The sequence below is a fragment of the Antechinus flavipes genome, chromosome 2, assembly GCF_016432865.1.
Source record: "Antechinus flavipes isolate AdamAnt ecotype Samford, QLD, Australia chromosome 2, AdamAnt_v2, whole genome shotgun sequence".
Taxonomy (NCBI): domain Eukaryota; kingdom Metazoa; phylum Chordata; class Mammalia; order Dasyuromorphia; family Dasyuridae; genus Antechinus; species Antechinus flavipes.
Window position 1 is genome coordinate 376,315,647 of NC_067399.1, and position 15,635 is coordinate 376,331,281.

At 38.3% G+C, this 15,635-nt stretch overlaps 1 protein-coding gene across 7 annotated transcripts in view; it reads left to right on the forward strand.

Moving 5' to 3' along the window:
* BEGAIN (brain enriched guanylate kinase associated) overlaps positions 1-15,635 on the forward strand; it is a 269,374-nt gene that overhangs the window by 201,244 nt on the left and 52,495 nt on the right. For all 7 annotated transcript variants that reach the window (XM_051978363.1, XM_051978365.1, XM_051978366.1 and 4 more), the window contains one exon: positions 11,738-11,804. In XM_051978363.1, coding sequence (XP_051834323.1) covers positions 11,738-11,804 — 67 coding nt within the window. The remainder of the gene's footprint in view (positions 1-11,737; positions 11,805-15,635) is intronic.

The window sequence follows — 15,635 nt, forward strand, 5'->3', positions numbered from 1 at the left end:
GTATAAATATCCCAATCTGGAGAAATTGAAACTAAAGGAAATGAATGACTTACCCAATGCCACAATCTGACAAGTCAGAGAACCACTTGAATCCACTTTTTATTCAAAAGAATATATTCCTTTAAGTCAGACAATGTTTTATTTTTCTCTAAGTTTCTAGGGCCCACTGCAGTGCTTTGAATTTGTTTAATAAACACTTAACAAATGTGTTTTGAATTGAATCAACCACACTAAGTCAAGACCCTGGATTTGAATCAGGTCACCACTGTCAGTTCCCTGCTCTTTCTTCTCCTTAAGATCCACTGTTTACATTAGAGACATATGGCTATGTTGTGTTTTGACCATGCACTTTGGCTCAGTGACCATAGCACAAGACTGGAAACTTAAAAACCGCAGGTATTATAAGAATCCCAGAGGTGAAAGGAACCACAGTGGTGGTTCCAAAAAATCACTTCCTAAGTACAAGATGCTAAATGTGAGTCAAAGTATAAATTTTAACTTTTTTAATGCACAGATTTTAGTGGAATTGAATTCATAGAATCACAGATTTAGAGCCAGAAAGTGAAATTGTTGAAAGGTGAGGATACCCTAACAGCAGTGGGGGACCCCATGCTGGTGCGGGTTTGCAAAAGAATTCACAGTCCCAATCTGCAAGCAATGTTTTTGGCAAAATGGGTTCATTTCACTGAGAAACTATTTCTTTTATTGGCCCACTTCCTGATTAGGAAGATAGCAAAGTTTGGGATACAGTCTTGATATTTATTTAGCCTTCTATGGTTTGGGGCTAGGGAATAATTAGGAGCTAATTTCCAAATCAATAAGGATGGTGATTGTTTCCCAGACCAAAGTGATTCCCAGATCAATTGGAGGTGGGAGCTTCCCACGGGAAGTTTTCCAGAGCCGGGAGATTCAAGTGAGTGGGGATCATGGTTAGGAATTTCCCCAGGCCAGGTAGCCTACTTCCCCCAAAGATCAAGGGTACACAGTTCTATTACATCATTCCCCCCTTCAAGCAATCACCCCAAATTCATTTGGGGCAAAGGGATGAAGGTCTCATCTTCTGGAGCTGCTTCAAGCTGACAAGGACCTTAGAGCTACTCAATGGGGTTCAGGCCAGGATGGGAAGTGCAAGATCTAAAGATGGCAGTAGCAATGTCTAGAGGATGTTGAGTGTTCAAGTCATTTCCCATAGTTTCCCATGATCTTCAGAATGAATGAATGGTTGGAAGTTCATAGCTTGGAGTCTGGAGGAAACAAATCTCACGCATCCAGGGTAGAGATGGTGACATTTGGGAATGGGGCTTTGCAAATAATGTATCAGTCCCATCTGTGGGCTGCCCTGAAGATGCTGATGGCCCACCCAATAATCCTGAATGCCCCCACTGCCCACAGAAAAAGTTCCCAGCTGAAAAGTTAAGGAGTTAATTAATGGCAGGGGCCATTGAATGATATCAAGAAAAACCAGAGAGAGGATTCTAGGAGCAAAGTTCTCTTCCTTGGAGTGGGAAAAAGTAAGGAAGAAAAGAGAGTAAGAGAGAAAAAAGAATATAGATAATTTCACCCTTCTTTCTCCAGAGTGTTTTCAGGAGTCATGCATAAAAGTAGCTTCAGGTCCTCTATGGGTTTACAGGAATGTTCTGAAATATTTGAAGGAGAAGTAACAGAAGCAGCATTTTTAATCCTAGAAACATGAGTCCAGCTGGGGAATCCTTCCAGTTAGACTGACATTGGAGTAGTCAGAATGACCTTTTTTGGTCCTTTCCACTTTACACCTAGGGGGGCAGCACCTTGAGGCTTCCAAGATTTCAAGTACCCATGTCCCCTGGATTTACAGGGGAGACAGTCTGAGCATGAGCATCTGTAGGTTTGGGGAGATGCTCGTTTGCAAATTCTGGACCGCACCAAGCAGTGTGGCAAACTGGGTGACCAGATGCTGTTCTGGATCTACAAGAATGTCAGTGGTTAGGAAGGGTCCTCTATACAGAAGTTCAAAGGGGCTCAGCTTAATGTTCTCCCAAGGTGCAATGTGGATTCTAAGAAGCCCTAATGGGAGATTCTTCACCCAATGCTCTCGAGTCTCTAAGCACAGTTTAGTAAGGACTTGCTTGAGGGTGTGAGGGTGTGAGGGAGGATTTTCTCCACCTTCCCAGAAGCCTGAGGACCCCAGGCAGAGTGGAGGTGATTTTAATCGCCTTGGATATGCTTTGAGTTACCTGAGAAGTAAAAGCTGGACCACTCTTCAAGGAGCTGGGCAGGCCAAAGACAGGTATGATCTCTTTTAGCAAGCACTTTGATACCTCCTGAGCTTTCTCAGTCCTGCAGGGAAAAGCTTCTACTCAGTTAGGAAAGATGTCAGCAAAGACCAAAAACAACTTGTAACCTCTACAGAGGGTATATATGTAAAATCTAATTGCCAACCTCCCTAGGTGTGTGGTCTTTCTCTGAACAGGCTTCAGGAGTGGGGGGAGGAGGTTTAACAACTCCTTCAGGATTTACTTGGGCACAAACTGGGCAGACATGGCAGACCTGCCTGATCGTTTCGCCCAGCTTGTGACCAGTGAAAATGTGTTTCACAGGGGATTGAAGAGCATTTCTTCCCAAGTGGGTAGCTTGGTGAAGACCAAAAATAAGTTTCCACTGGCTTGCCTCTAGGATTAAAAGCTGGCCTGAGGGTGTTGGAAACCAGCCAGAAGGGGAAAGGGTGTATCCCCTTTCTTCTGAAAGGACTTGTTCCTGTGAGCTATATGGAGGGGTGTAAGAATTAGGGAGCCGGAGGATTAAAGGTGCCATAGTCAGGGATGAATGGGCAGCAGCTCGAGCAGCTGAATCTGCAAACCTATTCCCCGTGGCCTGAAATGAATCTCCCTTCTGGCTTCCTTTACAAAATATGAATGAAACCTCTCTGGGGTCATAGACAGCTTGCAATATTGTAGAATTTCCTCTGCATATTTAATAGGATAATTCTTTGCTGTCAAAAGTCCCCTTTCTTTCCATATAGCCCCATGAATGTGCAGAATATGAAAAACATATTTAGAGTCTGTATAGATGCTCACTCTCATTCCCTTCCCCAGTTCCAAGGCTCTGGTTAGAACAATGAGTTCAGCTTTCTGGGCAGAAGTCCCAGGAGGCAGTGGCTTAGATTCTAGGGCGCCATTGAGGGTCACTACAGAATAACCTGCCTTTCTTTCCCCATTTTCAAGAAAATAAGACCCATCTGTAAACCATTCACCATCTGGATTGTCAAGAGGAATGTCCCTCAAGTCAGGTCAGCTGGAGTAGACAGAATCTAAAGCTTCCTTACAATTATGAATGATGTCTCCGGACTGAATGTTGTCAGGGAGCAGAGTGGCAGGGTTAAGGGTGTGACACACCTGGAGAGTCAGGTCGGGGTTGTCTAGCAGGAGAGCCTGATAACTAGTGAGCCTCCCACTAATGAGCCACTGATGCCCTTTGGCTTCTAAAATGCTCTGAACCTGGTGGGAGGTTAGGTTATGGCCCAAATGTTTGACAGACTGGCAAACAACCCTGTAGCCCCTAGAGGCCAGAAAATTAAGAGTTTTTATGGCTGCATCTAGAGAAACCTTTCAGATGGGGCTGCAGATCAAGATATCATCCACATAGTGGATGAGACTGCTGTTAAGCAGCTCCAAATCCCTTAAATATATAGTCAATGCTAAAAATTTATGCTTAAGAAATTTCTCAATCAGGAGTTGCAATCCCTCCCTAGCTTCTGGCTTTATTGGATATTGGTGTTTATGGGGGAATGCACTCGGATCCTGCAGCCTGACTAAGGTTGGGGTGGTGTGAGTGACTATTCCAGGGATTCCTTGGTCCCAGACAAGGAATCTATTTTCTCTCGGATTTCAGAGGCAATATAGGAGAGGTTTGAAAGAAGCACAAAAAGGTCACCTGGAGTTGGAGAAGAGAGAATTGGGTCCCCAATTTCACCATTAAATCATGCCCCAATAAGGGAGCGGGACAGGAGGGAATAATAAGAAAGGAGTGTTTAAACAACAGGTCACGAAACTGGCAGGGCAGAGGGAAGGTCTCAAAACAGTTCTTAAGTTAAGGGAGTGAGACCAGTGTTAACATGTGATAGAGAGTCCCCCATAGCAAAAAGAAATTTAATGGTCTTCCTGGCCACATCCAAGGATACCCAGGGTTCATTCGGCTTCATGATGGAGCAAGGGGGAGTTTGGATTCTATAGCTCCTGTCCTCTCAGGTGTCCCTAGAGAGGGAGAGAGGTGACAGAAGTTCCCTGGTTAAGGTTACTTCTGCTAACAGATGCAGAAATTCTGAATCTAGGCATCCCTAGTCAAAGAAGTCTGCTGAGCATAGAGCTCCTGACAGCCCCAAACTTTCCCAGGTGTTTGGGTTGTCATTTGCTATAGAACAGAGACAACAGAGGCAAGAGGAGGCTTACCTTGGCCCAGAGATGTACAATTTCAGGGATCCCTATAGTGGGCCAACAAAGGTCAAGGGGTAAGGATACCCTAACAACAATGTGGGTCCCCAGGTCAGTGTCAAAGGTTTTGTGAAAGAATTCGCAGTCCCAGTCTGCAAGTGACTGCAAAAAGTGCAATTTTTATCAAAATGGGTTTATTTCACTGAGAAACTCTTTCCCTCAATGGGCTACTTCCTGATTAGGAAGATAGCAAAATTTGGGGTATAGAGTCTTGATTTTTATTTAGCCTTCAATGGTTTGGGGCTAGGGAGTGATTAGGGGCTAATTTCCAAATCAAAATAGTAAGTGGTGATTATTTCCCAGACCAAAGTGATTCCCAGATCAATTAGAGGTGGGAGCTTCCTGTGGGAACCAGGTAGGAGAGTGGGGATGGGTTGAGATTCAGGTGGGGATCATTTTTAGGAATTTCCTGTGGAAACCAGGTAGTTTTCCCAGATTCAGGGTTTTTCTAATCCAGGTCACCACCCCCCAAAAATCAGGGCGACACAATTCTATTACATCAAAATAAAGAGCATTTATTTAGCTGTTTTCTATTTTATATGCCTGTATTCTAGGCATTATGCCTTAGCATTCTTTACAAATATCCCATCTGATCCTCACAAAATATCTTAAAAGCAGTCTAGTCTAACGAACTAATTTTACAGAGAAGGAGTGGAGGCCCATAGAAGTCAGGTGATTGATTCAAGATCACACAATAATTGATTTGTACCCAGATCCACTAAATACAAACCTCACATTCTTTCCACTGCACCTGAATTTACATTACGAAGTAATAGAAAGTAGACAAAAAATACAAGGTAAATATCAATTAATGATAGAAGTTAATGCTAAACTATGGCAACCATTTTTTAAGATGTGATGTGTAGAGCTTGAGTGGTGATAATCTCAATGTCTTGAGCTGACTCCCATCTGTAATATTATGTAGTAATAATAATAATAATATTGAGGAAAAGGGTTGGTCTTCAGGAGTTTTCCTTAAGGTGGGTGGCCAAGCTAATAAGGGGATGAAGCAAATAGAGATGCCATGTCTTAAAAAGACTTGGGAGGAGACCTGATAACTTATCTTTGAGCATTGGAACATGGAAGAAGAGTTAGATTTGCTATTTGGTGAAACAAGGAACACTAACTAGAAAATGCAGATTAAACGTGTGATGAATTAGAGCTGTCCTAGACAGTGAAATGGGCTGCCTTGGGAGATGGTTATTTCCCTTCATACCTCACTGGAAATTAGTGTGGAGAAGGAACAGTCAAGAAGGGGTGAAATTAATTGTTCAGGTATAAATTGAACTAGAAAGCGTTTCCTTCTGCCTCTCAAATTCTGCATCTGAGATTCTGTCATCTGCCTCTACATCTCCTTTACAATGTCCCTGGTGGGTGATCATCCAGCCTCTGAAGGCCTCCAGTGATGGGAAACATTACATACTGACGTAGCCCATTCCATTTTTGGACAACTCTAATTGTTAGGAAAGTTTGGGTTTTTTTTTCCTTTATATCAAGCTAAAATTGGCTTCTCTGCAACTGTTGTCCTTTTTCCTTTTTCCTGCTCTGTTTGACCAAGAAGTACAATACTCCTTTAGTTATTTAAAGACAGCAGTCATGATCCCCACCATGTCCTCTCCACTCCTACAGTCTTCTGTTCTCAAGGTTAAAATAACCCCTATTCTTAAAGCGACTCTTATGATGGCATAGTTCCTAGTTTACTCCTGACTTTCCTAAAATGGGGGTACCAAGAACTGAAAACAGTACTCTATAGGTGGTTTGACTAGCACAAAAGACAGTGGGATCACCACCTGCTTCATTCTAAGCCCTAGACTGCTATCAATGCAATTTAAGTTTGAACGGAGTTTTTAGCTGTCATATCACACTAGTGATTAATACCCAACTTTTGGTCTATTAAAAACTGCCATGGTATAATCCTATCTCCCCCATCCTGTGACTTCTCCAGTCAGGTTTTGGATCTTAAGTAGACTGCCCAATCTCTGGTACATAAACCATTTTAAAATTTATTAGTCATTTTGTTTTGACCCACAATAATGATCAACATCCAAACAAGCCCCCCATTTCCCAAATATGTTTCTTTGTCTAAAAAAATATTGTTAATAATCAAGTTTTAGCAGAATAGAGGGAGGTGTCCTTTAATATTGGTAGCATGGTGCTAATATTCACCATGAGAGTTTTTATAAATTTCTGATGTATTTTTGATCAGAAATCAAATAGCCCAACAAATCCACATCAAGAGAAAGAATTGATGCAGAGCAAGTATACTATTTGTAACTTTTTATTTTTTAATAGTTTTTTCTTTTTATTCTATTTATTTTTTTACAACATGACTAATATGGAAATATATTTTACATCATTACACATATATCACCAAAATTAAATTGCTTACTGTCTTAGAGAGGAGGGAAGGGAAGGAGGGAAGGAATTCAATCTTATTGTTAAAAAAAAGTTAAAATTTATCTCTACATGTAATTGAAAAAATAAAATACCATTTAAAAACAAACCCCCCAAAAAAATGTCCAGACAACTTTAGCTTTAAGTGTTGGCCTTGTGAAAGACAATGTCATCTCCAGGATATGAATATAAATATAAATATAAAATCCTCTATATGACGTTTAAAGCCCTTCATGACCTGGGCTTCTTCTACCTGTTCAAGCTTGTTATACCTTATTCTCCTCACTCCCAAGTACTCTGCAGTCCTGTTCCCCATACCTAGAAAAAGATCTTTCCTCACCTCTGCCTCTAGGCTTTCCTGGCTTCCTTCAAGTCCCAGCTATAATATCCACCTTCTACAAAAAACATTTCCTGATTACCTTGAATGCTAGTGTTTTTTCTCTGCTGATTATCTTCAATTTACCCTGACAAGATCTTGTTTGAACATACTTGTTTACATATTATCTATCCCATTTGGCAATGAACTCCTCAAAGGCAGGGACTGTCTCATGCCTTTCTTTGCATTCTCAGTGTCTAGCACACAGCAGATGTTTACCAAATGCATATTGATCAACACTTGTCTTGTCCTAGGACCAACCTAGCTGATCACTCATTTGGCCAAATGCAATGAATTTTTTGGCCATCTCTCAGAGAGAAGTTGTAACTTGAAATGGTGAAGGGCATCCCCACAATCAGGGTATCATGAACTAATTGTCACTTAACTCCTAAGGTTATGGGTGAGGAAAGCACTTGCCCCTTATGTTCCCTTAAACATAGGAGTTACTATTATTGATCTAGTTATCAAGGAGTAAGTTCTGCATAGGGAGGAGAGAGACATGTTTTCATCAGTGAAACAAAATAATATGGTATTCTGAATTCTAATTCTGAGACGATATTTTTTTTAAAGTGTTGTCATTTGTGTCTTTAAGGAAAGAAAAACTGTTATTGAGCACTAAGAAAATTGGCAAACTTGATTTAATGCATTCTTTATACAGAGTACATATAATCAAGAACTCTCAAAGAAGGGCATTTCCAATAATGGAGAATTTAAATCAGAGAACTTTAACCTATTTTATATCATGAACACTTCTGGCAATCTGGTGAAACCAAAGGACACCTCAAAATAATGTTTTTAAGGCATAAAATAAAATACATAGGATTACAAAGGAAAACAATTATATTGAAATATAACTATCATTATTTTTAATAGGATTTTTCTCCAAATACATATAAAGATAGTTTTCAACATTCATTTTTGTAAAGATTTTGTGTTCCAAATTTTTCTTTCTTTCTACCTTACCTCCCCCCAAAAAAAATCAAGCAATCTGATATGTTATACATGTATGATAGTTTTAAACATATTTCCATATTTGTCATGTATCAGCATATTTTTTTAAAAACAAGTTTGTGGAATTCAAGCTAAGAACTCCTGATTTAAACCTTTAGGCATCAACATTTTAAAATGGTACTGATATAGGTGACAACATCTGTGAATCACACATTTCCCTGCCTTCTTAAATAGGGGATGTGTAATTTAATTTCCTTTAGTATTAAGTCCAAAAAAGACCTTAGGGAAGAAGATAGTGTTTTATCATTGCTATTTATCAAAAGGAAGAGTTTGAGAAGAGCAAGGCACATCTAAGAAATGACCAGCTATTCTCAGTGTAACTACTTCTAGCAGTCCTACATAATTTGCTACTTCTAAATTTCTGTGATCTGGGAAACTAGGTAACCAAACTTGGTAGAAATAGGTGTGAAAAAGAAATCAATAGGCCCTGAGTGGCAACAAAGGCACTTCTGTGAATCAAGTTCATGAGCTTTCAATTCTGGGCTTTGTACAATGATCAGGGATACTCAAGAGTCTTTCTTACTACTTTCCTAACTTTCAACTGTTGTTCTGCAGATGAGTTAACTACATTGATAGGCAGAAGACAGAAATAGGATCACTAAGAAAATATTATAAGATCAGTTGTGATTGATTAAAGGGAAGGTTTCCTAACAAGCAAAAGTGGATTGAGCTGCTGCTATAGGCAATATGCCTGCCATCACTAGAAGAATTCAGAAAATTCAATTTAATTCAACAAGCCTGACCACCGAGTCTATAAAGCAAAACACTAAAATAGTTCCTGCACTTGGGAAACTTGCATCCTGCTAGGGCTTGGGTGGAGGACACAGCAGGTACACAAATAAATAAATTCAAGGTAAGAGAAGGGAAAGACTGAGAGCTGGGGTAAGTGAGAGAAGCTTTCAAGTGGAGATGGCATCTGAGCCATATAAAGATATGGATTCTGAGAAATGTATGTAAGAGAGTACAGGCAAGGACAGAAGGGCAGCCCATATGAAGTCATAGCATGAAGGTATGCAATTGAATATGAAGTTTGGGAAATGACAAAGTAATCCATCTTTCCTGGAGTACAGAATCTGTTTGAAAATAGTAAGGTGGAATCAGGTTGAGAAGATGGGAGTGGGGATAGTTAAATGCTAAACTGAAGAGTTTCTGCTTTATCCTAAATTTGTCAGCAGGAAACTGGCAGGGTCAGATAAGTATCTTATGAAGATTGTTTTGGCAGCTATGTGGCTATGTGGGGAGGAGAAACTATTATCAAGGAAACTATTATCAAGGTTATGGGGTTCTGAATTAGAATAATGATTGTAAGTAGAAAGAAGGGAATGTATGTGACATGTGGATGTGAAGCAAACAATTTGGCTATGGATTGAAACAAGGAGTAAAAGAAAGGAAAGCATCATGTTAATTTCAAGGTTGTTCAAGATGGTCATTAGTCATCAAGGTGGTGATGACCAAATTTGGATGCATTATATAGCTTTGGTACGCATCAGCATAGAGATGATAGAATTCATATATTTGAGAATATATGAGATCATCCAGGAAAAGAATGTGGAAAATGAAGAAAAGGTATAAATAAAGCACTCTTGGAGATTAACACTTAGGAAATAAGCAGAGAATACTGACAAAGACAGGTAAGAAGAGAATCATGAGAGAGCATGGTGATGAAAACGAAGATAGGAGAGAGTATCCAGGAAGAGCAGAAGTTAAATTATGGTATATGAGGATTGAGACAAGACCATTAAATACAAAGAATGTTGCTAACTTTAGAGAGAAGAGTTTTGGAGCAGAGTGGTGTTCTAAGAATATAGACCACAAAGATGAATTATCTGTTTTGAGGAGGAGGTCAGTCAGTTAATAACCATTTGTTAAGTGCCTTCTATATACCAGCACTGTGCTAAGTGGTTATGATATAACGGAGGCAAAAGCCAGTCCCTGCTCCTAAGGAATTCATAATCTAATGGGAGAGGCAACAAGCAAATAAATATGTACAAACAAGCTATGTACAGGGGGAGGCACTAGAATTAAGATAGATTGGGAAAGTCTTCATATAGAAAATGGAATTTTAGGTGAAACTTGAAGGGAGCCAGTAGGTGAAAATAAAGAAAGATATTCTTTATTCATACCTTTCAGACATGGGAAATAGTCAGAGAAAATGGATGTCATACTGGCTAGGAATAACTACACTATGAGCTCATGAAATCAACTATCTGGGTTTTATCTAAATATTCCCTCCCTCCCCCCAACTCCTGCAGCCAGCATAATTTTCTGCAGTGTAAGTACCAAATCAGTGTTTGTTGATGGATGGATTGGTTGTTGGAGAAAGCAAATGAATTAGATGATCTCTGAAGTCCCTCCCACCCCTGAGATTCTGTGATTTGGGCATGAATAAAAGTATAATAGAGCAGCAACAATAATTATAGTTCCCACTGCTATAACACTTTTAAGGGGGAAGGAAATAAATATTTATTAAGTCCTACTATGTGCCAAACACTGTGCAAAACTTAAAATATTTACTACTATATGTATATACTACTTAATATATTTACACATATTAGCTCATTTAATCCTTACAATAACCCTCTGAGGTGCTATTATCCCCATTTTATTTTTTTATAATAGCTTTTTATTTTTTGAAATACACACAAAGATTGTTTTCAATTTATCCCTTCCAAAACATTGTGTTCCAAATTTTTCTCCTTCCCTCCCTAACTCCCCCATCCCTAGATAGCAAGTAATCCAATATATTAAATATGTGCAATTCTTCAAATCATATTTCCAAATTTAAGTCAGTATCCCCATTTTGTAGATGAAGAAACTGAGATATACTGAACTTAAATTATTTGCCCAGAGTCACATAGCTAGTCAGTGTCTGAGACCAGCTTAACTTGTCTCTGAGTTTATAAAGTATATGCTTGGGGATAACTATGTGAAAGCATAATTTTCTCTATTTACCAGAAATTCAAGAAAGATTCAGAAAGCTAACATGACTTGTTCCATATCATACAACTAGTTAGGGCTAGTGTATAGATTCCAGCCCATATCTCCCAACTCCAGGTTCATCTCCCTTGCCATTAAACCATGTTGTACATAACAGGCACGTGAATTCACAATGGAAAGATTCAGCTGTGTATGTACATCTAATACAGATGAATGGCCTAAATGCTATTTTATAATCCTATATTTTACCTTCTCTCATGGTGTTTTATTTCATGCTGAGCCACCTTGTGTTTGGGGAAATGGAGAATTTATTGAATAAGTGATCAAGAGCCTTTGGGGTAAAAGGGTGAGCAAGTAAGATGGGTATCATCTGGAAAGCTTTCCTGGAAGAGAACATCATGAGTGAAAAGCTTGTGTGTGTGTGTGTGTGTGTGTGTTTGACTTTGAAGTCTGATTCTTTAGCAGTAATGTATAACTTGTTTCCTCTCCCTGTCCTTAGGACTCTGGTGAGGGGTCAGTGATCCTAATGACATAGTATTATCTTTTCTTTCAGAATACAGAACAACTACTTAGCTTTACAGAGGATTAACCAGGAGCTAGAAGACAAGTTATATCGAATGGTAAGTTCTCTACCAGGCCCTACATGGATGATCTTGGGCTTGTGGTCTTTAGATAGCTGGGTAAACATGAGCATTAAGAAGAGGCATCCTATCTCAGAAGTTGCTACATGACTATTCAGCATTAACCTCTTATGCCCTATTAGAAAGATTTCTGCCACTGAATCTCTTTGTAAGCCTGGCCATGAAAGATCCTATGTAGGAAGCCTAGGATGGAAAATATTCTCTCCTTTTTTCTAAGGCCAAGTTAAAATGGATCAAATAGAACTTAGAATTTAGAAATCTAGAAATTGCTTCAGGTGGCATCCTTGTGGCTATATTGTTCAAAGTGAATATAGGAACAGCAGGCCACTCATAGCAACTCTCTATGCTTTTGATCTCCAATGAAGATTTCTTATCCAGGTCTTTAAAAGGTTCTCCTAACAGCCCCTCCCTTTATTCCTTGTCAGAAAACACAACCTAAATAAAATCTTACAGATGGAAATGACATAAGAATCATAGAATGTCAGAGCTGCAAAGGGACTTAGAATCACAGAACAGAGAATGTCAGAAATGCAAGGAGACCTTAAAATTATTAAATATATTTAAATTGTTCACATGTAAGCTATATTAATTTGCTTATTGTCTTAGGGAGGAGGGAGGCAAATGAGGGAAGGAAAAAATTTGGAATTCAAAATTTTATTTTAAAAATAAATGTTAAAAATTGTCCATGTATAATTCAAAAGATAAAATATTATTTAAAAGAGAAAAAATTTAGAATATTTAAAATGCATAAGGCTTTCAAGTCAAAAAAGATAATGCATTAGAGCTGCACAGGGCTTTAAAATCATAGAGCATATACTACTGGATCTGTATCCCAAAGAAATTATAAAAAAGAGAAAAGGATCGACATGTGCAAAAATGTTTGAAGTAGCTCTTTTTGTGGTGGCACAGAATTGGAAAATGAATGGATGCCCATCAATTGGGGGGGTGGCTGAATTAGTTATGGTATATGAAAGTACTGGAATATCATTGTTCAATAAAAAATGATGAACAGGCTGATTTCAGTAAAGCCTGCAAAGATTTATATGAGCTGATACTATAAAGCAAGCAAAACCAGACCAACATTGTACATAGCAACAGCAAGATTGTGTGATGATCAACTATCATAGATTTAACTCTTCTCAGTAATTCAATGATCCAAGGTAAATCCAATAAACAATAAAATGTCATCTGCATCCAGAAGACAAACCTACAGAGACTGAATGCATATCAGAGCATACTAGTTCCACCTTTTTTTCTTTTGTTTTTTTTTTTCTTGTAACTTTTCCCTTTTATTCTATTTTTTTTCCAACGTGACTCATATGGAAATTTTTTAAATGAATGTACACCTTTTTAAAAAATCATAGAACAGAAATGTTACAACTCAATAGGACTTTTGAACATAGAATTAAGAATGCTGGAGTTTCTAAATCACTGTTGATTAGAGAAATTCAAATTAAAACAAATCTGAGGTACTATTTCACACCTCTCAGGTTAGCTAAGATAACAGAAAAAGGTAATGATAAATGTTGGAAGGGATGTGGGAAAACTGGGACGTTAATACATTGTTAGTAGAGTTGTGAAGTGATCCAACCATTCTGGATAGCGATTTGGAAGTATGCCCAAAGGGCTATCAAACTCTGCATACCCTTTGATCCAGGAATGTCTCCACTGGGTCTTTATCCCAAAGAGATCATTAAAAAAGGGAAAAGGACACAAATTTGCAAAAATGTTTGTAGCAGTCCTTTTTGTAGTGACGAGAGAACTGGGAATTGGAAATGGATGTCCATCATTTGGAGATTGCCTGAATGAGTTATGGTGTATAAATATTATGGAATATTATTGTTCTATAAGAAATGATCAGCAGGATGATTTCAGAAGTGCCTGGAGAGACTTACATGAACTGATGCTAAGTGAAGTAAGTAGAACCAAGAGAACATTGTACACAGTAACAAGATTATGTGATGATCAACTATGATGGACTTAGCTCTTTTCAACAATGAGGTGATAAAGGCCAATTCTAGTAGACTTGTAATGAAGAGAGCCTTCTGCATCCAGAGAGAGTTCTAGGGGGACTGAATATGGATCACAACATAGATTTTTGCTTTTTGTTGTTCTTGTTGTTTGTTTTTTTCTTTTTCATTTCCCCCTATTGATCTGATTTTTCTTGTGCATCATGATAAATGTGGAAATAATGTTTAAATGAATTACACATGTTTAACCTATATTGGCTCGTTTGTTATCTAGGAGAAGGGAAAGGGAGGGAAAGGAGGGAGAGAGAAAAATTTAGAACACAAGATTTTGCAAGGATGAAAGTTGAAAACTATCTTTCCATGTATTCTGAAAAAAAAAGCTATTATTTAAAAAAAAAAAGAATGCTAGAGCTTGAAGGGATCTTAGAATCAAAGGACACAAAATTTCAGAGATGGAAAGCACCTTAGAGAACTCATTCTCCTTACTTTACAAAGTAGAAAACAAAAGTCAAGAAAAGTTGTCATATTCATGACATGGTGCGTGGAATTAGTAATCTGTTGAATGATGCATAAATGAATGACTGGAGTAAGTTTGCCAGAAATTAAAAGACCTTAGTCAGGAACAATTGTTCCAAAACACACATTTTTTAAGACTCTAAAAACTGTTAATGTATTTTTTATTTTTATCCCAGTATATCTTTCTCTTCCCCCTCTCCAGAGATCTATCCCTTATAAGAAAAGATTAAAAAGAAAGGAAAAACCTAACCAATATGTCAACCAAGTCTGAGGTTCTGTATCCATTGTCCTGCCCCATTGCCAAAAAAAAAAAAAAAGATTAGTTTCCTCTTATATCTCTTCTTTGGGACTAAGTTTGATCATCATAATTTCACAGCATTTGGTTTCCATTTGCTTTATCTGTTATTTTTCAATTTGCTTTGCAGTCATTGTGTGTGTTGTTTTCCTTGTTCTGTTTGCTTCATATTGCCTTGATTCCTATAAGTCATCCTATGCCTATATGATCCTACAAGATGATTGCTGAAGGTTTCATGGAGTCTTCTTTTCACCTGAAACTCCGTAGCAGTGAGCAGGAGGAATATTTGAAGGAAGATAGAGATTGAGACCCGGAATTAGCAGTGCTGGTGACAGTTGATTAGACATTTATAAGATAGTGTCTAGAAAGAGAGCTACTGAGGTAGCTGCAGAGATAGATGGGGTAGTATAGTCCTTAGCATCTAAAGGAACCTGAAAAGGAAGTATAGTGAGACAGAAGGAACAAGAGTCTCAGCTCTGTTACCTCAGTCTTATGACCTCAGTCAAGTCAGTTAATTTCCATGTAAAATAAGAGATTTGGAATACATACATTTGAGATTCCTTATAACCTTCAGGATGTAAAATTAAGAAGCCTCCCAGACAAGAGCTCTCAAATCTTAGCAGATGAACTCATCAAGTATTATCCTCCACTCTTTCCAAGAGCAGTCTCCTCCCTGTCTCCTGAAAGGGGGTCTCATTTTTAATTCCCCTTGCTTGTAACATATACCATTGTCTATCTCAGTCTCCTTTGTTTGACCTTCTCCTGTTGAGTTCCTGTGTTTCACAGATAGAAGAATGCTCAAAAACCATTCGTTGTCCTTCTCTCTTTAGAATCCAAAGGGAAATATTTCATCAACTCCTTTGTGGTCTGGTACCTTCTTGAGCCCCACCAAATGACAATATATTATTGACTGGTTGGTAGCCTTCAAGAACTACCCATGAAATATTTTTGAACTGTTTCCTTTTTTATTCTTAGAAAAAATATGGTTAAATGATTCTGGTAACACTTTTTTAAATTTTATTTTAAGTT